Raw genomic sequence first — 23411 nt, 5'->3', positions numbered from 1 at the left:
GTGTGTTAGAGAGTTTGTGGTGTGGTTGTAAACGTTGACAGCTCGGATACTGTCACCGCCTTGCACCACAGGCAGGCACCGTGTTCCTACATGCAAGTAAAGGTAGCGGCTCCACAATCGTTGGCCAGCAATGACCGAAAGCCCCGCGACCAAGCTAGTCAACGGAGATGAGTGTCCGCGTGTAAAGAACGGACTGAAGCCGGAGAGAAACGGCTTGGAAAAGAGCCTCCACCGCTGCCATGAGCGGCAGCCCAAGCACCACTGCCACCCCGAGGAGGAGGAGGTGAGGCCCGCTATGGGACGGGGGAGGAGAGGCTTTTCGATGTGTGGATCCGGAAACAACCGGACGATGCTGTCTTTCAGTAACTCGTGCGTTATTAGGATTTCATGCAACGTACAGCAAACACGATAACAGCTTTTATGTATCGACCGAGTCTTGCTGCTGTTGAAAACAGTTTGTTTTCATCGAGCTCTGATTCTCTCGCGCACAACGTAAACGCCAAATTCCATATAAAATATTGTAGTTTACAGAGTTTTCGCTCATTTTTAATGTTGTATACTCCCCCAAAACATTAATCAAAAACATTCTCTTAATCGATACGAGACGCTATTTAATTCGGCACAATCTTATTTTGACCAAGCAATATCCAAATATTTAAAAATCTCAAATTTATGAATGGGTACATACTGCGTGTTCCACCGCCCTAGCTCAATGGTTTTATAGGAGGGAGGTTGTTTTATGGGCGGGTGTAACTCAAAAAGTTGACATTGCACTGAATTCTAAAACTGTTTAGTGCATATTATGTTTGCCGAATTTATGAAGAGGAATATCTGTAGCCCCACATTGTGAATTTGATTACACAAAATGTGGATGAGACAATCTCCTAACAATTTCCAAAATACCAATCATGCAGGATTCAGGATGCACATATCAGAGCCAGTCAAACAACTTGGAGCGGTTTATATTTCTCTGCCTGGATGACAGCAATACATTAGATTGCATTCATATCTCATCAGTTGAAAGTGTGTTCATCTTAGAGGGAGTACAGTGTGTTTTATTGTAGCCCATGCTAATTATAGTATATTTTTTTTTCTTTCAGTCTCAAATGTAACTATACAATTATCTTAATTTTTAGGCTTATTTCAGGGTGTATATTGGCTACAAAGTTAGTGATTAGGGGGACACTGAACCTGTTCAGTTAAAGCTGTTCATGGAGACTGCATGCAGGCTTCTAATGAAATTTCCACCCTTGGGTGAACCCTCTGTAACTGTCCCAATTAACATGTCCCCTCAGACAATGTGTTTAGATGCTGTCGCACGAAAGCATTGAGACTCATGGATATGTTGTGATATGGAGTTTTTATTTTCAAATTGATTTGAGTCTGAATTATGCACTGCTTATCAAAATGAAAAGTAAGTGGTAGGAACATTTGTTTTAAATTGACTCCTGACTTGTGATGTTTCAGTAAACTGGGTTTGTAGGCTGAGTAACTGAGTGCCTGGTGACTGAACCTCAGCTGATTACATTCATGCCGATGTCAGCATTGCTACTCTGTAAGGTATTTGAGAGAGAGGCATGACTGGTCACATGTAGTGCCTGATAGCCATAAGCACAGAGACGCGTTCATGATGGGAGGGCAAATTGTATAAGGTCTGTGAGTGGTACGTTTCTGTCCATCAAGACAGAGAAAATAGATGCAGAAAATAGACATGAAGTTGACTTTTCTATGAAAGATCATATATTACGAATGCATGGTAGGTCATTCAGCCCCAAGTGCAAATATTTACATGACCAGCTCTTCCCTTATTTGGCAGTCAAATCTTCTCTCCCTGGCATTTGTCTGTGTTTTCTTTCTTGTATAGTTGGTGTACAGCTGCACCAGAGCTAATATGTTTTTTGTTTTTTGTTATCTTCCCTCTACTTCCAATTTGACTACACATAATTCAACTTTAAGTGAGTTACAGAAACCTCAGCCAACTATAACAAAGGACAATCTGTATTTTTTCTTATTTTGAGAAAAGAAGAGGGAGTCACAGGAGGTCAGACTGTACATTTATAAAAAGAGTATTACAAACGTGAAACTTTATTCCAGCTAAGGCACAAGTTACTGTGTTTGCAGTGGAAGGTTAGTCATAAATAAGGGGAGACATTGTTGTGTAGTTGTCCTGCTATGTTTAACAATGGCTCTGTATTTTTGTCAAGTCAAGTTAGCTTTATTGACAGATGTGCTATACATGCATGACGTACGGCACAAATGAAATTTCAGTCCTCTCAGACCCACGGTGCAAAATGCAATAAAATGATGATATAAAAAATAAACAATCAACAACACCTACAATAAACAATCAACAAGAGAGGAGCCACTGCTTGTGTATGTGCCGCCATCTAATAAATTAGTTTTTAAATGTTAATTTATTCGCATAAAAGTTTTAAGCTCTAAAACCGGCATATTCCTGCTGGAATATTTGGGTTTTTAACATTTCATTTCCACAGTGTACATGTTTCAACATAAAAAAAAAAAGTATAATTGTTATTATAACCCAAATATAAAGAAATAGTAATATGCACTGAAATATACTATTACTTTTGATGAAAGCTGGCCATGTCCATGTGCCAAAGGAATCACCATGTCATTGTTTTTAGTTTCTCGTTTCCGTGTTTCCCAGGTCCATGCAGCATCACACGGTGGCCTGTACAGCCGGCCCTTCATTGAGTCTTTCGAGGAGACGCCCATGCTGGTGGCAGTGTTCACCTACATGAGCTACGGCATTCTGACCATCTTCGGCTACCTCCGCGACTTTCTCCGTCACTGGAAGATTGAAAGGTGTAACATCGCCAGGGAAAAGGAGGAACAGAAGGTGAGAGAAGCCACATACACAATATTGTGTTGTATTTATCAATTAAAATACCTGACTATGACCCTGGTAGTGTTTTTATATCTATATATATATATATATATATATATATTCTTTTTTTTGCACTCTGTAATCATTTTCCCTATAAAGATAGCAGTTGAGCAACATTTTTTGTTATGATTTCCAACAGCGGACACAGGCATTGTGCAAGCAGCATACTTTGCTTATACTGTAATGATGGGAATTTTATTATTGTTTTGGTTGCACAGTGACAGTGCCGTGAGCAAAATTGCCTGCAAGAAAAAGTAGGCCAGATGTGTTTCAGATGTTGAATGGAACTGATTGAATAGACTGAGCACATGCCTGGGCGTGTGCCTTCTTCCTGTAGAAACAATATTGATAATAACGAATGCAAAAATAGACTTTCTTTTTTAACCAGACTGAACCAAAGTGATATTTGCTTCCCAACCCCTAGAAACTACAGGCTCTCATATTTCAAACATTTTAAGCAGTACTGCTTCAAGCTTGGTGTTTTGAGTGGAAGCATACATTTGGCAAACAAAACCTCAGATCGATGTAATCTTGTCTACCATAATCTCACCCCAAACAGGAAATGGATTGCAAAAAAAAGTGTTTGTGTAGATGTTTAAAAACATGCAGTTCACACAGAACTTAGTGTGCTTTGTTTATCAAATGCAAACTCACAGAGTCTAATATAACATTTAAAATATTCCCTATAAATTGTTATGGCTTTTCTTCACAATTTAGTGGAATGCGCACTCAAGATGGCATTGTTAAAAAGTTATCAGCACATTTGGAACATGTCCTTGACTACTGAGACTGTTTTCAACCTGTTATGTAACTTTTGATAGTGAAGCCCATTGTTTTTAAGTATTTGGTTATGTTGAGGAAAGGAAGCTTGTGGGATAGATGTGGGGAAGTCATTAAATCAACCCGAGGATATCCTTTTTTCTTTTCTTTTTTTTACCTTTTTTTTTTTTTGCGTAAAAACAGTATTGTCTTGACAGTAGTGATGTCCAAATGAAGCTTCATGAACCTTTAGCTGTATTTATTGAACCAACTAGCTCTGTGTGTGTGTGTGTATACTGTATGTGTGTGTGTGTGTGTGTGTGTGTATATATATAAAAAAATATAACAAACCAAATGAGCATAAAATAATAGTCATATTATTTCTAATGTTAACATCTTGCAGTTACTGTGACAACTTAGCTTTCCGAAAGTATGAAAGTCATGAAGTTACTAGTAGTTTATAAGAGTGACATTCCTAGATTCTCTGATGCTCAGATAGAGTACCCCTCTCTCCTCCTCCTCCTCCTCTCTTCATTCATCCATGTGTAGGACTTTGTGCCGCTCTACCAGGATTTTGAGAACTTTTACAACAGAAACATCTACATGCGTATAAGAGACAGCTGGAACAGGCCCTTATGTAGCGTCCCGGGGGCCAAAATGGACCTGCTGGAACAAGCCACCCACGACTACAACTGGACTTTTCAGTGAGAAAGCCATGCCATGTATTTGTGTGTGTGATTATTACTGATTGTGCTAACCTATTTTCTCTTCCAAATACAACGAAAATGTTCATTTAAGACAAACGACTGGGTAACAGAAGTCTACAATATCGCTGAGCAGGATTATGCATCTGCTAGCTGGTCAGAGCAGACAATTTACAAATTCATGTTGTTAAGTTGTATGAAAGGGACAAACTTGAATGTATCTTGAGCTCTGAATGTGTAATATCGTGGTGCCTGCAGTCATTATTAGTCACTGAAGGGATTTGATGTCTGTCTGTTATATCCGTGATCCTTTTAGAAATTATAATAAGCAAAAATAAACTAGGCCTGCCCCTTACAATTAATTTTATTTTAGATTTATTGTGACTATTATTTTCTTAAAAATTAATTGATGGACTCATGTTTGACCTTTTTAAAATAAATCCTATCAAAAAGTCCATCACAGTTTCCCAGAGCTCAGGGCGATGTCCTCCAAACGTTTAGTTTTGTCTGGCAAACAGTCCAGTAGCCCAACGCTTTCTGTCATAGAAGACCAGCAAATATTTACATGTGACTCTGGAATCAGAGTGTTATTTTTTTTTTATTTTTTTGCGCACCAAATGACTTAGAGGACTAATTGTTTCAACTCTAATTTCCATTGTCAAGTAATTTCTGTATGGACTGATCCAATGTTTTCTCTCCCAATTCTGATTCTAGTACCTGAACTCCGAGTACCAACCTAATACCAGTGTCTTTTTCGGTTTCCCATATTTAAAATCTGTTAACCTCACTACATGGAACTCATTTGAATAATTTTTTAGTAGTAGGCAAGGGGTTGTTGTGGCTCTAAAACTCTCTAGTAGCACATTTAAAACAACTCTTAGCAGCATTAATATGCCCCAAATCTCTCTTCATACGTGACTGAAGTTGACTGAGTGTGTAAACGCATCAGATCATATTTTCATTTGAATCTTGTGATGCATACTGTATTGAGAGTGACAGTAACATCACTCCGTGTTCAGTGGAGGGGCAAGTGAGCTGTGTGCGTCAAACAATATGGCAGATGCCACTCAAAAACTTTCATGCTGTCCAGCCTTTCATTTCACCGCAATCTAGTTTTTAATTAGCTGTACCATTCACTGTTTGCAAAAAACATTAGCTTCCTCTCACTGATTGCTTCCGCTGTCTGATTATCTTCTTCTCTCTCCAGTTACACAGGTCGGGTGATGCATGATGTGATTAACTTGGGCTCGTATAATTACCTCGGCTTCGCTGACAACACAGGTCCGTGTGCTGACTCTGCAGCCGAGGCCACCATGAAGTACGGCGTCGGAGTTGCAAGCACCAGGCAGGAGATTGGTACAAAACGCGCAAAAACACAGACACACAAACTGCAGCCTTTGCTAACACTGGAACCGAACAGCAGGAATGTACAGGGCAGAATTCACCACAGTAAATGAAGCATCATAGACCAGTTTTAGTGGCGCAGTGGAAACTAATGCGACAGATTCCGTCTGAACTCGTAGTGTTTGAGGACATCGAAAGTCTTTGTTTTAATATCTTGGTTTTATTTCTCCTGCACAGCAAACATTGGTTTTCTTAATAGATGCATGACAAAACATTGGGGTGCCTCAGAGATGCATTTGTCTGATTCTGTTACCCTTGCACTGAGCCAGGCTAGCTGATCTTTGCGCTAAGCTGAGCAACTGCTGCCTCCCGCTACATGTTTAGCATACAGAGACAAGAGTTGTATCAATCTTCTTATCGAACGTCAAACTATTCCTTTTACCTTTTTTTTAAAAGGGAGCAGTAGCCCTCTTTTACAAGTAAAGACAAAAAGTCGGATGAATACAAAATGGAGAAATAGCCAAATTAGAAACAAAAAGAATCACACAAAATGGCAGTTAAACAATGGACAACATATGCGTTTTAAAAACATCATCCACAGATTAATTATGCTCCAAATCAGTTCCTAGAAACTGGAACAGTTTAAAAGCTGTTATCTTGATAAATATCAAACTCGCAGTTCAGTTGTAATCAACTCCAGCACAATGGAGAATATCTGAAATCCAATGTGTCCACGAGTCTGTATGTACTAAATCTGTGGCTTGAGTCAGTCTGCACAGGGAGTCTGAAAGGATCTAGATCACCGCGGAGGAAGTGAAACACGCCATGTGGTTAGCAGACTTTCAAAGATAGAGTAGAACCAATGACGCTTCTCCCCTTACACAGAGAGAAGGCCAGCCCACATTCTTATGTGTTTCATAACAGAAGTCCGTTTTAAATATGTTGATAGATGCATGTACTGTACAGTAGATGACACATATTAGCCCTGAGAGACAGATTGACTCCAAGAGTGTTTTTTTTTTAGGGGCTTTAAAAGTTAACCGTTGTTTTTAGACATCGGAGCAGTAACTTAAAGAAATAGTTCGGCATTTTGGGAAACACGCTTATTCACTTTCTTACCCAGAGTTAGATGAGAAGATCAATACCACTCTAATGCCTGTATGCTAAATTACTGCCACTGTTCATCATTCCAACTGCTATAATTATTATGAATCATACTTCTCTATATCTTTATATCTGTATCAGTGTCTGTGTCCATACCGGCGGCGACAGATGCTGCCCACAAAGAGCCTGGGTCTGTCTGAGGTTTCTGCCTAAAAGGAAGTTTTTCCTCACCACTATCGCACCAAATGCTTGCTCATGGGAAATTGTTGGGTCTTTGTAAATTATAGATTGTGGTCTAGACATACTCTATTTGTAATGTGTCTTGAGATAACTCCTGTCATGATTTGATATTATACATAAAATTTAATTGAACTAACTATAAAGCAACAGCCAGCAGCTGGTAAGTTTAATTTAGCACAAAGCCTGAAAGCAGGGGGAAATGGCTGGCTTTGTCGTTTTTACAATTAGAATTTTACAAACAGGATACATCATGTTAATTAGTGAGCTTTGAAGGTGTTGGAAGGCATTTTCTTTCAAATTTGGCTCAGGCTAGTTGTTTCCCTATGCTTCCAGTCTTTTATGCTAAGGTAAGCTAACCATCTCCTGGCTGTAGCTTAATATTGAACAGACAGATTATGAGAGTGGTGTCGATATTATTTTTAAAATTTTATTTAACCAGGTGGGCCAATTGAGAACAAATGCTCATTTGCAACGACGACCTGGCCAAGACGAAGCATAAACGTGCAAGACATTAAGTTACACATTCAATACGCGAAATACAAACATACAAAAGTACAGTAAAGAATCTACCAAAAATACAGCTCTAATATCAAATCAATAAAAAGTTTGTGCAATGAGATGTCTAAGTAGTATGGCAATAACGCAGAACAATACAGTAGTCCAAGTAAAAATACTGAGTGTAGTACAGATTCTACAGTTTGTGCAGATGGAGTTAGTGCAAAAGAGCATTAAACAAATATTAACAATTGTCTCATGTAACTCTCAGCAAGCAAGCGAATAAGCGTACTCCCCAAAATGTCAAACTATTCTTTTAACTTTTAACCAAGCTATCTATATTAGCATAGATCTTCGCGGTTCTGATTGTGTTTATAGTGATCTCCTGTATGTCTGCATCTCAGGTAACCTGGACAGACACGAGGAGATGGAGAAACTGGTGGCCAAGTTCCTGGGCGTGGAGTCAGCCATGACGTTTGGGATGGGGTTTGCAACCAACTCCATGAACATACCGGCACTGTCTGGCAAGGTAAGACCACAAGTGATAGATGTTTCCTTGGTAGAGCTGCGATGTATTCTTGCAGCACACCCCTCCCTTCATTTGCTGTCTCGGCTCTTTAACCTGCTATTTGTTGCCTTCTCAGATTTCCTGTATGTTGTCACGGCACTTTCTCTCCGCTTTTTCCTCTCTCTGTCTGTCTGTCCTATGTCTCATTGTCTCTCTCCATATATTATATGAATGTTAAGTTGTCATTGATGAAATGCATTTTCTATCAGGCACTTTTGTTTGTGGAGTAGATTTAGCTAACCATTCCATAACATCACGCCATGACAGATCACCGGTAGCACCAAGTACACAGAGACACAAAGCCACCCTGTGGCCTCATATCAGGAGGACCCACTTCCGGTTCACATAAGCAATTGGTGGCTTGGCTACGTGGCAGAGTGTAAAATGACGAGTTCAGACCAGTCTTGTTTTATCACAGTGCTGCTGATGCTGTTTGTTTGGTAGATATTAGTCTATATCCAAGACCTTCCACTTCTGGGATTGCTCTGGTGCCACCGGAAATTCCGCCATATGTCCTTCTTTTCGGCCGGATGTCCGTTACGCTTTCTTTGTGTTGACATTTTAAACTTCGATCGATTTTATGAGGACTATGGTTAACTGCTCCTCAGATCTCTGCAGGGTAAATCCAGACAGCTAGCTAGACTATCTGTCCAATCTGAGTTTTTGAACGTACACATATTCCACCAAAACAACTTCCTTCCCGAGGCTATTTTGCAGTGGCACCGGGGCTCCGTGCGGCACTTGGTGCAGCCCAAGACGATTGTGATTGGTTTAAAGAAATGCCAATGCAATGCGAGACTAGGTAGATATTGTACTTCACCACATAGTTGGTTTCCACTGGTTAGAAGAAACGTACAGTGGAAAGAGTGACACTGCAGCGTGTGAAATGATACAAGCCAGTTGGTGAAAAGGTGTACATTTTCAACATCCCAGTCGCTCAATCGCTTCCCTTAAAGGTGCTGTAGGTAGGATTGTGAAGATCCAGGACTTGGCCAAAGAATTTGAACATCAGCAACTTCTCAGTCCCTCCCCTCCTTTCTGCTATAGCCCAAATGGTCTTCTAAGCCCCTCCCCCCTACAAGGGAGAATGAATGCGTGTGCATGAGCAGTGATTGACACGCAGTCAGACCCCCCCGGACAATACGACAGAAAGTTAGTTTTATAAGTCTTACCTACTGCATCTTTAAATGGCAAATAATGCAATCAATAAAGCAGCATACTCAATGTAATTGTCTCAGCTCAGATCATTTTTAAAATGACACTTCACTCACTTGCCAGAAAATATGTACTAAAGTGTTTTGTAAGTAGGTCTGTATGTGTAACACTACCCACTATGTCAGATGGATAACAACAACTCTGAAGTATGAGTCATTTATACATATTAAGGTTTGTCCGGTATCCTGCAGGGCTGTCTGATTCTGAGTGATGAACTGAACCATGCCTCTCTAGTCCTGGGTGCTAGACTCTCCGGGTCCACCATCAGAGTCTTCAAACACAACAGTGAGTCTGTGATCACGCAATAGATCCTCTTATAAGAATGTCTCCTACCTGCATTTGTAGGGTCCATTTTATTTTTCTTATTTATGTTTCAGTCCCCTAGTTGATAAGATAGACTTTATTAATCCCACACTGGGGAAATGCCTTTGTTACAGCAGCTCACAAGAAAAATCCACACACATCAAAATAACACAAATACACATTAAATAGACATAGGAAACAAATATACAGAAAGTATCATAAGAAATAGGAAAAAAATAGAATTAGGTATTCTATTTTTTTCATTCATTGCTTCCTTCTCTAAAAGTCTCTACAGCTTTTATTTCCTTTATCATCACACACCTAAGCAGTAATGATTTTCTTCCATATCCTTCCATATGCTGTATGTGCCGCTGTGAGGTAATTTATTCTCATCACTTTGATTCATACAGTGGTAGAAATACATTGCAATACACAAATGCACACTTATGGCGGCGTTAGCTCTGCATTCTATGTCTTGTTTTAAAGGAACACGCCGACTTATTGGGACTTTAGCTTATTCACTGTAACCCCCAGAGTTAGATAAGTCCATACATACTGTTCTCATCTCCGTAGCTCCATTCCACCGGTAGCTTAGCCTAGCACGGATCCTGAAGGTAATCGGTTCCAACTAGCCTACTGCTCCGAATAAGTGACAAAGTAACGCCAACATGATGTGATTTGTAGAGTCCCAGCGTGTACAAATACAGTGGTGTGAAAAAGTGTTTGCCCCCTTCCTCATTTCCTGTTCCTTTGCATGTTTGTCACACTTAAGTGTTTCGAACATCAAACCAATTTAAACAAAAGTCAAGGACAACACAAGTAAACACAAAATGCAATTTGTAAATGAAGGTGTTTATTATTAAAGGAGAAAAAAAATCCAAACCATCATGGCCCTGTGTGAAAAAAGTGATTGCCCCCCTTGTTAAAACATACTATAACTGTGGTTGTCCCACCTGAGTTCAATTTCTCTAGCCACACCCAGGCCTGATTATTGCCACACCTGTTCACAATCAAGGCATCACTTAAATAGGAGCTGCTTGACACAGTAAGGTCCACCAGAAGATCCTTAAAAGCTACACATCATGCCGAGACCCAAAGAAATTCAGGAACAATTGAGAAAGAAAGTAATTGAGATCTATCAGTCTGGAAAGGGTTATAAAGCCATTTCCAAAGCTTTGGGAATCAGCGAACCACAGTGAGCCATTATCCACAAATGGCGAAGACATGGAACAGTGGTGAACCTTCCCAGGAGTGGCCGGCCGCTCAAAATTACCCCAAGAGCGCAGCGACGACTCATCAAGAGGTCACAAAAGACCCCACAACAACGTCCAAAGAACTGCAGGCCTCACTTGCCTCAGTTAAGGTCAGCGTTCATGCCTCCACCATCAGGAAAAAGACTGGGCAAAAAATGGCCTGCATGGCAGAGTTCAAGGAGAAAACCACTGCTGAGCAAAAAGAACATCAAAGCTTGTCTCAATTTCTCCAGAACACATCTTGATGATCCCCAAGACTTTTGGGACAACATTCTGTGGACCGATGAGACAAAAGTGGAACTCTTTGGAAGGTGTGTGTCCAAGTATATCTGGCGTAGAAGGAACACTGCATTTCATAAAAGAACATTATACCAACTGTAAAATATGGTGGTGGTAGTGTGATGGTCTGGGGCTGTTTGCTGCTTCAGGACCTGGAAGACTTGCCGTGATAAAAGGAACTATGAATTCTGCTGTCTACCAAGAGATCCTGAAGGAGAATGTCCGACCATCTGTTCGTGTACTCAAGCTGAAACGAACTTGGGTTCTGCAGCAGGACAATGATCCTAAACACACCAGCAAGTCCACCACCGAATGGCTGAAGAAAAACTAAATGAAGACTTTGGAGTGGCCTAGCCAAAGTCCTGACCTGAATCCCTATTGAGATGTTGTGGTGAATGACCTTAAAAAGGCCGTCCACAATAAGTCGGCGTGTTCCTTTAAGTCTTTTATCGTAATTTGAGTATTTAGAAAAGTCTGACCAACCCACATTGTTTTTTGCTTATTTGAAGTAATATTCCATTTTCATGGAAAACATTTTGACATGTAACATTAAGAAAAGCACAGGTGTAAATAATAAAATGAATGATGTCTGCTTCAGGTACTGTGCATGCTGGCTAACGTAGTGGTTATCTGAGGACGGGTGATTCGGTGGTTGTCTCGCAAGAATAACAAAAAGACGCAACTGGCATCGCTCTGTCTGATCAGTGCGCCCAAATAGGCAGCTTTGCCTTTCTGAGAATATAGTTCCCAGTTTATATACGGTTAGAAGATGGCTAACGCGCTCTGTCGAATCAGGGCCTAAACTCATTCTATTTCTGTGGTCAATGCAATGCAGTGCAGTGCTGAGCGCCATTTTCTTTGGAACTACTCAAACAGGCAAACACGGAAAACGGTTCAATGTTAATTCTACTCTCATTCAATTTCAACGATTGAAACTGTTGTTGAGTGTCTCACTTTCTTCTAAAAAATCTCCAGCTGACAACAAACTGCGATTGTTTTTTTTGTTGCCACCACTGTTGATACCGTAACTTTCATTTCCCCAGTATAATGCAAGGATCTCTTGATTCTCCTGTCAGATATGCAGAGCCTTGAGAAACTGCTGAGAGAGGCCATCGTTCACGGGCAGCCCAGGACTCACAGGCCATGGAAGAAGATCCTCATTGTGGTAGAGGGCATTTACAGGTAGCTTCCCCATTTCTTTCATGAGATGAATGTTTAATAAAAACCTTCCAGGCATTTTAACGGTGCAGTTGAGAACATTGATAACATTCAGCCACTAGATGTTGCACTCCCCCGTTCTATTGCATTCACGTCACTGCAAGTGGTTGCCAGGCAACTACTATTGGCTCACAAGCCTTGTTAAAAGCTGGAACCAAACGTAAGACATCTTACACAGAGATAAAAAAAATTTCAATTCACAATCAAAAAATATATATTTTCTTAAATTCCGCACCTTTTTCTAAGAGCTTTGTGGATGTATTATTTATTTTTGTAAATATTTCTTTCTAGAAAAGTGTCATCAATGAAACCTTTTTGTTGTCGTTGTACAGTATCTCTTCATTCTTTTGATTGGTTTCTGACCTTTTTTGAGCTTTTGTGTTTCGACGTTATTCAAAAGGTAAAGCGTTGGTGGAGATAACATAATAGGGGTGAGGGGGTGGGGGGAAACGATACAGCATAGTATCGCAATATCTTCCGCGGAAATACTGTATCAATACACGTTATCGCTCTATTATTACATATGTGTTGGTCAGTTTGTCTGCTTGACAATCCCATTCAATAAAATTGAAGTGAGATGAACAAACAGATGTTGACAAAGTTTCCTTTTGGGGACATCATTTGAAATTAGGAAAAATTTTGAAGTTGGAAAAAAGGTGAAAAAATTGCAGAATATTGCAATCTGTTTAAAATCGTGATAATATATCGTGAAGCCTCTGGTGATTCCCCACCCCTACAACACAATAGGTGTTGTCAGTTCAGGGGCAGGGACATCAAGGTTTCCAGCATTTACACAAATTAGGCTAAGAAGTGTAATTGGCCAAGAAGCAGTGGAACATAGGAGTTACCAGCTTTAAAATCCCCATGATGTTCCTACTGGTTTCAACATGAACATCGCCTATCTTAATTGCACAAGCAGAAGATTCATCAGATTATGTGCATTGGTAACGGTTTCAAATCAACAGATTTTGGCTTTAAGTTCTATACTTTTTTTTTTTTAAAGCTACTTCTCTGTATTAGCTTAAACGTCGGGCAAAGCATGTATGTGAGTAAGAGTCTTACACAAACGCATACAAAAAAAAAAAAAAAACCCTTATCTTCTGTTGTTCCATTAGATTCAGCAGTATCAACACTCCTGGGACTGGATTGCAGGTTGACCGAGCTGATTCAGTGCTTGGTTAGCGCAGTGAGCAACGTCGTTGCTGCAAGAAGCTGCACTATACAGTAAAGCAATCTGCAGCTACAAGGTGCAAGCAAATCATGCACTTGCCTGTGACAGTTACATTATTTTCACGAGTTAGCATACCTTTTATGTTAACATATTTGAGGCATACTATGAGACGTAATCATTGAGACATGCGTTTCCCAGCAGTTTACTTAGACCTTGAGTAGGGAACAGATGGCACTCCCCTGAGCTGAGATTTCCTGGGTTGTCAGGGAAGCAGTGATCATGAACACATCAGGAACGTTTGCTTGACACTGGCTATCCCTTGCCTTTTCCTCCCTGCAGCATGGAGGGAAGTGTAGTGCGCCTGCCAGAAGTGATTGCCCTGAAGAAGCGCTACCGGGCCTACCTTTACCTGGACGAGGCCCACAGTATAGGGGCACTGGGGCCAAGAGGGAGAGGGGTGGTTGATTACTTTGGCCTAGACCCCTGTGATGTGGACGTCATGATGGGCACATTTACCAAGAGCTTCGGCGCTGCAGGGGGATACATCGCAGGGAAAAGGGTGAGGATGGAGGATTGTACGCTTTATTTTATTGCCGTTTTTATTTGTTTTTGAAAGCAGGGTTTTAAAGAAAGATGTACACGAGAAGAGATAAGGGTGGCAGCGTAGAATGAGCTGAACTTTAGCTCTTGTAGTCACAAGACGTGGATAGTTTTTCCAGTTCAGTAACCCAGTGTTCTTACTGGGTTACTAAACTAGGATAAACAGTAATCTTACTAAGAATGCTTTAGTTGCCAACAATCTCTCAAGATCCAGCATTACTGTCAAGTGACGTTTTAAGTGTCTCTATCATCTCAGTAATGTAGCTTTAGATTTCGCTGCATTCCTGACATATTAGCACTGTTCTATGACACATCTTATCAACACAAAAGGCTAGGTTTACAGAAATCTCAACTTCAAGACACAAACAACTTTAATGTCTCATTGAAATGCTGAAGAGACTGTGACACCTTATTGCTGATGAGGATAAACAAAAAAAGGAGTCTCAGCAGATGTGTAACCAAGTTTAAAATGACTGAAACTGTTAAATGGCTTTTGTCACCGACTCCCGTCACCTTCACTGCATTCTCTGTGATTCCCCCCCCCCCCCCTTCATTTTTAAAGAAAGCCGGCATTGAGGCATGAAGTCAGTGTTATTAAGTTAGGATGAAGCTTACAATAAAGTGTCGATAACCTGCATGTCTTTCAAACTTTGTGACAAAACTGTACCTATGGATGATAGTTTAAAGTTTTGTTTTCTAAGAGGAAGGACATCTGAACAATCAATCTTTTGTTTTTTTTAATCAGTACTACATCACATTTTCCCCCAATATACTGCATAAAATGTAGTTTGCTTTGGAGTCCAGAGCCTATTATATTCTTACATGTGCAAAACAGTATACTTCCCATGATCTTTTGAAATGGTAATGATTATAACCAACTGTGAATATTTTTTTAATGCTAATCGAGTGAATAAGGGTCATTTTCCCACAGTAAAGTAAATCTTAAGGTAGCCATGCCAAGCCTTAGTTACAGAGAGCTCTGAACTCTCCACGGTCAGGGAGGTTGTGAAGTAATTAAAAGCTTTTTATGCACATCTGCTTACATCTCCTGTGTATCTGCTGGGGTTTAGGAGCTTATTGAGTACCTGCGCTCCCATTCCCACAGTGCGGTCTACGCCACCTCCATGTCTCCTCCGGTGATGGAGCAAATCATCACTTCTATGAAGTGCATTATGGGAGAGGATGGCACAACAATGGGTGAGTCCTACAACAATATTAAAAGGTACCCTGTGGAGTTTGACCTAGTAGCGTTATTGAAGCATTTAAATAAGTGGGTCCCCGTTTTCTATGTCTGACGCACATGCACGTGGGTAATAATATCAATATTCAGTCAGTCGTACCATTGGTTTCACACGGATGCCACTAATGTAAACAATGCAGGTTTTAAAATGTTTGGCTTTGCAAAAACGAAAAAACATTCAACACATTTGTAAGAACTCAAAGATACACATAATGTGTTTTTGAAAAGTAACACTGAAGGTAAACGTAGCTTTTATTTGTTTACAAGACAACTCCACAGGGCACTTTTAAACTTAATGCTTGGAAAGCTCCCTGACTAAGACTTTGATGTAATGAAAAGTCTACCCATTGCATTTACACATAATGTGTCAATATGGCTTTGACTGTATTAACTAGGCCCCAATGTCCTGTACCTATTTTTTTTGTTGTGTTAACGTTACAGGTAATGATGTCCAAATGAAGCTTCACAAAGTATTCTCAAAGCATTCTTTATTTTCTGAGCCCGATAGATAAGCGCTCTCTGTTCAACAAAGAGTTGAAAGCACACTGAATTGCCATTCCTTGAACCTTGTTTTTTTTTTATTTTTTTTTTAAACTATCTAGTTGGGTCAACAAATACAACCAATGGTTCATGGACGTAAGAGATAAGACAACTTTATTGTCATATTACAATGAATGCAACTGAATTACGAGTGCACCTCACAGCGGTGCTTAAAGGTGCTCTAAGCGATGTGACACGTTTTTTTTTTTTAGGCTACAACATTTTTTGTCATACAGCAAACATCTCCTCACTATCCGCTAGGTGCCTGTCCCCTGAACACACTGTGTCTCTGTAGACAGCCCAGGCTCCAAAAAAGGCAACAAAAACAAACTGACAAACCTGCACCACGAAACATAACAAAGAGTGTTCTAGCCAATACCCGACAAGAAGGATTTGAGGGTGGGGGGGTTAGTGCCATGGATGTATTAGTGCGCGGAAGGGAGGGGGAGGGGACGGGAGGGGCGAGATAACGTCAACAAGCAGTAACGTCACCCAACATCGCTTAGAGCACCTTTTTAAATGAAAACTATATTGCACACAATCATATAACATTAAAAAAAAATTTTATATATATTTTCATTCATCACAAAACAGGGGCAGGTAGTTTGTGATAATCATAGTGGTAACATCACTAGTTACTGGTACAAATAGAAGCTTGTGTCTTTAAATATTAACCGTGACAAACAAAGAAAAGGAGACCCCTGTTGGAGTCCTCGTATCCCGACTACAAAGAGAAGCTCCTTGATGTCCTCAGAAATAAAGGGTTTATTAAAATAGCTTCAAATGCTCAAGCTGCTTGCTTCAAAAGTAGCCTACAGCTCAAACCGTGCCCCTGCCAGGCTAATTAATTATGACATGATGGGACCAACAAAGTCAACGATGAACATGCATCAGATAATATTATAGCTAATCCTTTAAGAGTGACGACCATCAGATTAGCATTGCCATTGTCTGGGTGAAGTGAATCTAACCTCAGCTGCTGTAATTATCATCAGATGCCACCGGGGATCAGTGCACACTATTGAAATCTAAGACTCAATGTCACAGTCTTTTCTAAGACCAGTTATTCCTCAGAGAGTTGAAGCTGCATACATTTTAGATAAGGTAAATAGTATCTCTCTTCTACTCCTCCACGATTGCAAGGGTAGTCCAGAAACATCTTTGTTATGTAAGATTTAGCCTTTGTTTGTTTTTACCACAAACTGTCATTTTTGTTGCTGGCATAGACTATCATTTGTATGGTCAGAAACACACACTATGGACCTGTATGTCTTTGTAACAATGACCCACACGGAATGACCCAGTTACATTACAGTACATTGTACTGTATATAGATGAAGCTTGATAAACTAAATGATCAAAAACTTTGATAGATAGAAGGGATTTTAATTTCCATTTGAATTTGCTGTCAACTCTCATGTTTTCAAAATGTCTTCTCGTCGTCCCCAGGCTGTGAACGTGTGCGACAGCTGGCAAAGAACACAGTCTATTTCCGCAAGAGGCTTCGAGAAATGGGCTTCATCATCTACGGCAATGAGGGCTCACCTGTCGTACCCATGATGCTCTACATGCCCGCCAAGATAGGGTGAGCCTCGAGCTTTGGCCAGCTGCTGTTAAGACTTCATGCACTAACTCAACCCTGGATCAACGCAATGTGATCAAATCATATGATTGGATATCGGATAATATTTTTTGATTTCTGACATTTGACAGCGACAATGCACAGCTCCTTAGTACCAGAGTTAGCTTTAAGCTAATGTTCATCTTGGAGATACTTTTATTTGTCTGAAACATACTTTGAATGCAGTGTAAGACTTTAAATGTACAATTTACATGTACGTAGGGCTGCAGCTATCGATTATTTTAGTAATCGAGTATTCTACCGATTATTCCATCGATTAATCGAGTAATCGGATAAGAAATACTTATTATTGAAGAGCAATAACAAACAAATTTTCAGAAAAAGCAACATTTGGGTTGCCTACATTGCTTTCAATATCATCTCTTCAAAAACTAAACATATGAAGTGCATTTATGTGCCATATTACATTGCAAAATAAAAAACATCAACCTCACACTAAGGCCTAGATTAAACATACATAAACATGACCTTAAGTTGTGCAACTTAACTTTCAGAACTACAAGTTTCATCCTGAGACTGATCTGTATATAGGCCTATATGTAAATATAAGTATATGTAAATATTAGTTATACTAAACCTATTTGTATTTATATATCTAATTACAATGTCACACAGCTCTGTTACACTTATGCTAGTAGATCGTTGATCAGCTGTTTCTCCGTGAAGAGAGAGTGAGAGAAAATGGTGCGCAACAATCGGCTGTTTCTCCGACGGGATAGTCAACAAGTCGGCCTTTTAGATCAGATTGTGGTCACTGCTACGTATTTTCTTGTCTTTGTTTTTGGTAGTTGGTGTGTTCGGTGTAGTTTCATCGTCCATACAACTCCGTGATTTATTTTTTGTCGGGTCCGCTTCGTGGAATGGATGAGAAATGTTTTCTGTTGAGATGCTGAAGCATTGACGTCGTGCTATTATTGTGGTAAGCTAGTTCTGTTTTTCCAGTAGACACACTGTACAGAATTCTCCTTTTAATTACGTTTGAACAGATTCCAAACTTTGGACACTTTCTGTCGTTTTCTCCAGCCCGTCTCTTCTCTTAGCTCCGCACTATTTACGCTCTGGCGTGTGTCGCCAGCAGACTGAGCAGCGTCTGTTGTGCGACAATAATAATGATCCCTGTGGAAACACCGTCCGTCAGCAATACAACGTTGGTAACATTGATTTAACGAAGCTTCGAGGCAAATCATTTTGCATTGAGGATTTTTTGTAATCGAGTTATTTGAGGAATCGTTTCAGCCCTACATGTACGTTCCATCATTTATCTCTTCATAGGCCAATTATAAATATATTTTAATAGATGCTGATAGCCGATTTAGATTTTTTTCCAGACTTGACATTACAAATTTACATTTTGAGCACTCTAGTTTTTGGATTTCCGAGAGAGTTGTTCATGTTCACTAATATTTTAAGACCGTCTTAGACCATAGGAATAGCACGTATGATTTTTGAAATTGGGCATTGTTTACCTTTTAATGCGTTTATGAAACCCATAGTGTGTTCTTGTTTCTCCACGTTTGTCCCCCCAGGGCGTTTGCCAGGGAGATGTTAAAGAGGAACATCGGGGTGGTGGGCGTTGGCTTCCCCGCTACACCCATCATCGAGTCCCGGGCACGCTTCTGCATCTCAGCCGCCCACACAAAAGAAGTGCTCGACTCGGTAACTAATTGCTTTTACTACTGAACAACCGTTTAGATAGATGGGGAGACAAAATTTGTCACTTCAAATGGCAAAGAATTAGAACTCAATTTGAGAACATTTATTAAAACAAATTGCAGCTCTCCTGTTTCAAGTTGGTGAAATGACTTTCAATTTCAATCAGTCTAATGGCGGGGAAACTGTCAGTAGTTGGCAAGGACACTCCATTCTGACCCCAAATGTCTTCTTCTAGAGATGTCTTTGAGCCACTTCAGACCGCTGAATCTGTCAGCTGGTTCACCCCGCAGGTTAATGTAGTGTATTCACACTATATTCCATTTTTTCAGAGTTCAGCCACACTAACCCTCCCATTTCCTCATTGTGTTGCTCTACATCAGTGCAGACTGTTCAGCTTTGATCGCCCTTGGCAACACATCAAAAAGCCGCCCACTCAACCCACAACAAGGGCTCCTCTTCTACTATTCTGAGCTCACTGCAGACCTGCATGCTCGTGCTCTTCCAGTCACCGTCTTCAACTTCAGCCTGTATCTCATTTCAGTATAAACATGGATCATTTCACATAGTGGCTGAACCTTCTCTTCTCTCGTCTAATTGGGGTGTCCTTGTGGCTCAGATGCATACTCTGTCTCCAGGAAGTGCTGCCGTTATCCATTCCCATTCCTCTTCTTGCTCTTTAAAAAAATTAAAAAAAAATATAAAAAGAATATAAATAAAGTGAAGACAGGGAGTGGGAGTATTGTAGTGCTTGTATCCGTCATGATGTTAACGTCTCTCTTTGTATCATTCTCTCGTACTTTAATGTGTCATGTCAATTTGTGTCTCTTCTATCTCCTGGTGAGCTTTAACAATTTTTCCCCACGCATGTACGCAGAGACGTCCATTCTTTTACTTGTGTCCTTCTGAACACCTTTCATTTCACTGAATGCATTAATATCCTAAACCTGAAACAAATGCTAAATCATACTAATCTCCACTGTCTTCTTGAAGTGAAAATTGACTTTATTTGGGGCTTTCTGTTGCCAAAGGGGTATAATAATGGCATTCAACTGCAATGCATGGCAACAGTAGGACTGGAAATAAATGCATACAAAGTCAATGGAAAGACAATAATGGAGATGAATAGATGCAGATTGACTATAAGTGCCACAAACTGATGTAAAGACCCATCAGGTTGAAGCTGCACTAATCAATGTTTATTTATTTATATATTTTTTTTTTAAATATGTGTAAAGTGAAAGGCGTCGCTCGAAAGTAACAAACCCACAGAGAACGATCACCCGACTCAGCTCCACGGACCTTTTAGCATTTCTCAGCTCATTGTTTTGGTTCTTTAGCTTGCAACTTTACAGTTTTGGTTCAGCTAAAGAGCCAAAAAGGAAAGTAAATATTTAAGGAATATTCTTTTTAGGTCTTCTTGGGTGAAGAGTTTGAGCCAGAATGAGCACTTCCTGCTGTTTTAAATGACATCTGTATGAACTCATCACCTCCTGTGCCATAAGATGCCCCACTGGTGACTTCACCTTAAACCCAAGTAATAGGAATGAAAAATGGGAAAGATTGGGTCCATCTGTAGCATTAAAAGTCAGTGGTGTTTTTTTGTTTGTGATTTATTCTCACAAGATGTGTTTTTCCATAAAAATCTTGCTTGTTGCAGCTTTAAATTTCCTTGAGCCACATATTGCCCTTCATGGCGACAGCTTATTTATTATATGTCTCCACAGGCGCTGAGTGTCATCAATGAGGTAGGAGACCTTCTTCAGCTCAAGTATTCCCGACGCAAAAGACAGCCGTCTTTGGCCCGGCCCTTTGATGATAATGTGTATGAGGACATTGACGACTGATGAACCACTCCGCTCCTAAAGTGGCGTGAACCAGAACAACCCCAGAAACCATAGAACAGGTCAAGATGGCTCACAAGTCTTCCACAAGGACCGAGATGTGCACAGGTGCCCCTTGTCACTCGCTTGCCATAATATAACCCCCAACAAAAGGAAAACACTTAAAAACTATTGTCTTATTCAACTTTGCCTTACATAACCATGCTGAACTTGGTGGTGCACTGAAACACCACACTTCTGCTTTTTCTTGTGTACTTTTTATCTGTGTGTGTGCGTGCGTGCGTGGGTGGGAATATAGATCTAAAGTGAACTTCATCGAGGTAAAGTTAGAGATTACTTTCAAACATTAATCAAAAGGCTTGTTCTTTCACCCAGTAGCGTTCAGATCAGTGATCACTGCCATAGGCCAAAAGCAGAAAGCACTGGATGTTGCAATGTTTACACAAGGCCATGTGAGTGACCAGATTTCATTCCTCTCTTTGTTAGCAAGATATTGTACCAAATAAAATAGATTTTAAGGATTATGTAAATAATGATCCAGATCTGGACTGCCGTTGGACGACTATAGCATTACAGTTTACTCTATTAATGTGCTAATGGGAGAACCTTAACATCCACCTGGCATTCTTTTGAGACTTGTTTTTGGTGGCAGTGCACACTCTACTAGGGGGCTTCTAGTTTTGTCCAAGTTGGTTTTAGTATATTCAGACAGGTAGAACTTTTTTCCCCAATTTTTATTTTTTTATTTAGGGAATAAGACTAGTCAAAAAAAGCCCTGCTGATGACACCTTTAACCTGACTTTACACATTTTTGAACCAACCAACATTTTAGATCGTGTTACATCGTTTGTCAGAAGATAACTACCCCGATCAATGCAAGGACTGAATTAATATGATGATTGGGTAAATATGATTATTCTTTTTGTTTCTTTCAAGAGTTAGATTGGAAGATCAATACCACTTTCATGACCGTTTGGTAAATATGAATCTACAGCTATCAAGCACTTAGCTTATCCCAGCCCGAAGGAAAATAGTTACAGCCCGTAACTTTCTTTAAAACCAAAAATTGTCATTTTTACATTTTGGTTTTTGTACCGTTAAAACAAACTTCTCCCCCAGTTTTCAGTTTGTTTGTTTTTATGCTAAGCTAATTACCTGATGGCTCTAGCTTCATATCTATCATACAGTCACAAGAGTTATCAATCCCCTGATCTAAATTTAAAACAAAGCAAAGTGTATTTCCAAAAATACTTTCTTTAAATTCAGGTCAGTATGGTGCCAGTGCAGGTCAGGTTAAATGTCTAATGTTTGCTACAGTAAGCTAATCTACTAAGCATAATTTGCATTTTTAAAAGCCATTAAAAAAAACTCGTAAAAACAGTCATGAACTACAGCTCGACAATTTAATTTGCCTCAACTAACACCAGCTCTGGATCAGTGCAACTGTGCCAAAATGGAAATGGTTTAAAAAGTAGTGAGCATGTCATTAGCCAGGTTATCGTAGTGTAACGGAGTAAATTGCCCACACACAGAGGAATACAAACGTATGCTGTATAGCTGTATAGCCCCAACAATCAGAGGTTGATATCTTCTTAAACGGACTGTACGTGGCATTAGCAAAATCCATCAAAAACAGCAAGCACATCTGCATCAATTCCAAATGCAGCATGGAAAACACTGTAGTGTAACACTCACAAGTGGACAGCTAATTAGTCAGTCATTAGTCTGCCAAACATTTCATTGCATTTTTTGTTAAGTAAATGAATTATCAATTTAATCCAAACAAGTTAATTTAGCCTACTATTTAAATTAATAATTTGTATAATATTTCTTATACGACAGGCTTAAAGTTTTGTCATACCTTGACAGTTTTTAATTATCAATTACAGAATTATCAATTTGCTTAATTTGATTGCATCTCCATTGACATTGCAACACATTCTATTATTTAGCATTTTCCAGTGAAAACATTTAAGTACATAATTAAATAAAGCACTACACTAAACACATGGAATATAATTTTAAAAGTACAAAAATCTCTTAAAAAGGATACAATAGTGTATCTATCGCCTGTCAGTGGTTAAACTATTAAAAGAAATTGTATTTTACTGACTAATAAAAATACCAGTTTTCATATACAGTGTGATAACTTTAAGCTTTAGTGCATAACTTTTTGATATTGATTAACGTCTGTTACATTCAAGCCATTGCCAAATGAGTTGCTACAAAGCTAATTGGGGGGGGGGGCGGTGCACGGTCACAGAAGGCTTGTATCACGTGGACACGCCGACAGTGTTGTTGTCATTACTTGGAATTCCTCATGGGGGCAGCAGA

The 23411-nt window shown here is 39.7% G+C and overlaps 1 protein-coding gene across 3 annotated transcripts; it reads left to right on the top strand.

Moving 5' to 3' along the window:
• Nucleotides 1-127: 127 nt before the first annotated feature.
• Nucleotides 128-23065, top strand: LOC144534749 (serine palmitoyltransferase 2-like). 3 transcript variants are annotated; one of them, XM_078276749.1, is made up of 12 exons: nucleotides 128-283; nucleotides 2669-2860; nucleotides 4217-4371; nucleotides 5579-5727; nucleotides 7959-8083; nucleotides 9529-9622; nucleotides 12249-12354; nucleotides 13901-14120; nucleotides 15232-15358; nucleotides 17391-17526; nucleotides 19110-19239; nucleotides 20961-23065. In XM_078276749.1, the coding sequence occupies exons 1-12, from the start codon at nucleotides 131-133 to the stop codon at nucleotides 21078-21080; spliced, it is 1707 nt and encodes a 568-aa protein (XP_078132875.1). In that variant the 5' UTR covers nucleotides 128-130; the 3' UTR covers nucleotides 21081-23065. The 3 variants fall into 3 exon arrangements, with proteins under 3 accessions (XP_078132875.1, XP_078132876.1, XP_078132877.1); XM_078276750.1 differs by lacking the exon at nucleotides 20961-23065 and adding an exon at nucleotides 19617-19940; XM_078276751.1 differs by lacking the exon at nucleotides 13901-14120 and having other exon boundaries at nucleotides 15267-15358.
• The last annotated feature ends 346 nt before the right edge of the window (nucleotides 23066-23411 follow it).

This window comes from Sander vitreus, chromosome 20 (genome assembly GCF_031162955.1).
Source record: "Sander vitreus isolate 19-12246 chromosome 20, sanVit1, whole genome shotgun sequence".
Taxonomy (NCBI): domain Eukaryota; kingdom Metazoa; phylum Chordata; class Actinopteri; order Perciformes; family Percidae; genus Sander; species Sander vitreus.
This window is presented reverse-complemented; position numbering and strand designations above follow the sequence as displayed.

Excerpts from the sequence above, each read along its gene's own strand:
- LOC144534749 (XM_078276749.1), top strand. The coding sequence starts at position 131 with ATGACCGAAAGCCCCGCGACCAAGCTAGTCAACGGAGATGAGTGTCCG. Across the intron at positions 284-2,668 it reads GCCACCCCGAGGAGGAGGAG|GTCCATGCAGCATCACACGG; the intron begins GTGAGGCCCGCT and ends CGTGTTTCCCAG. Across the intron at positions 9,623-12,248 it reads CAGAGTCTTCAAACACAACA|ATATGCAGAGCCTTGAGAAA; the intron begins GTGAGTCTGTGA and ends TTCTCCTGTCAG.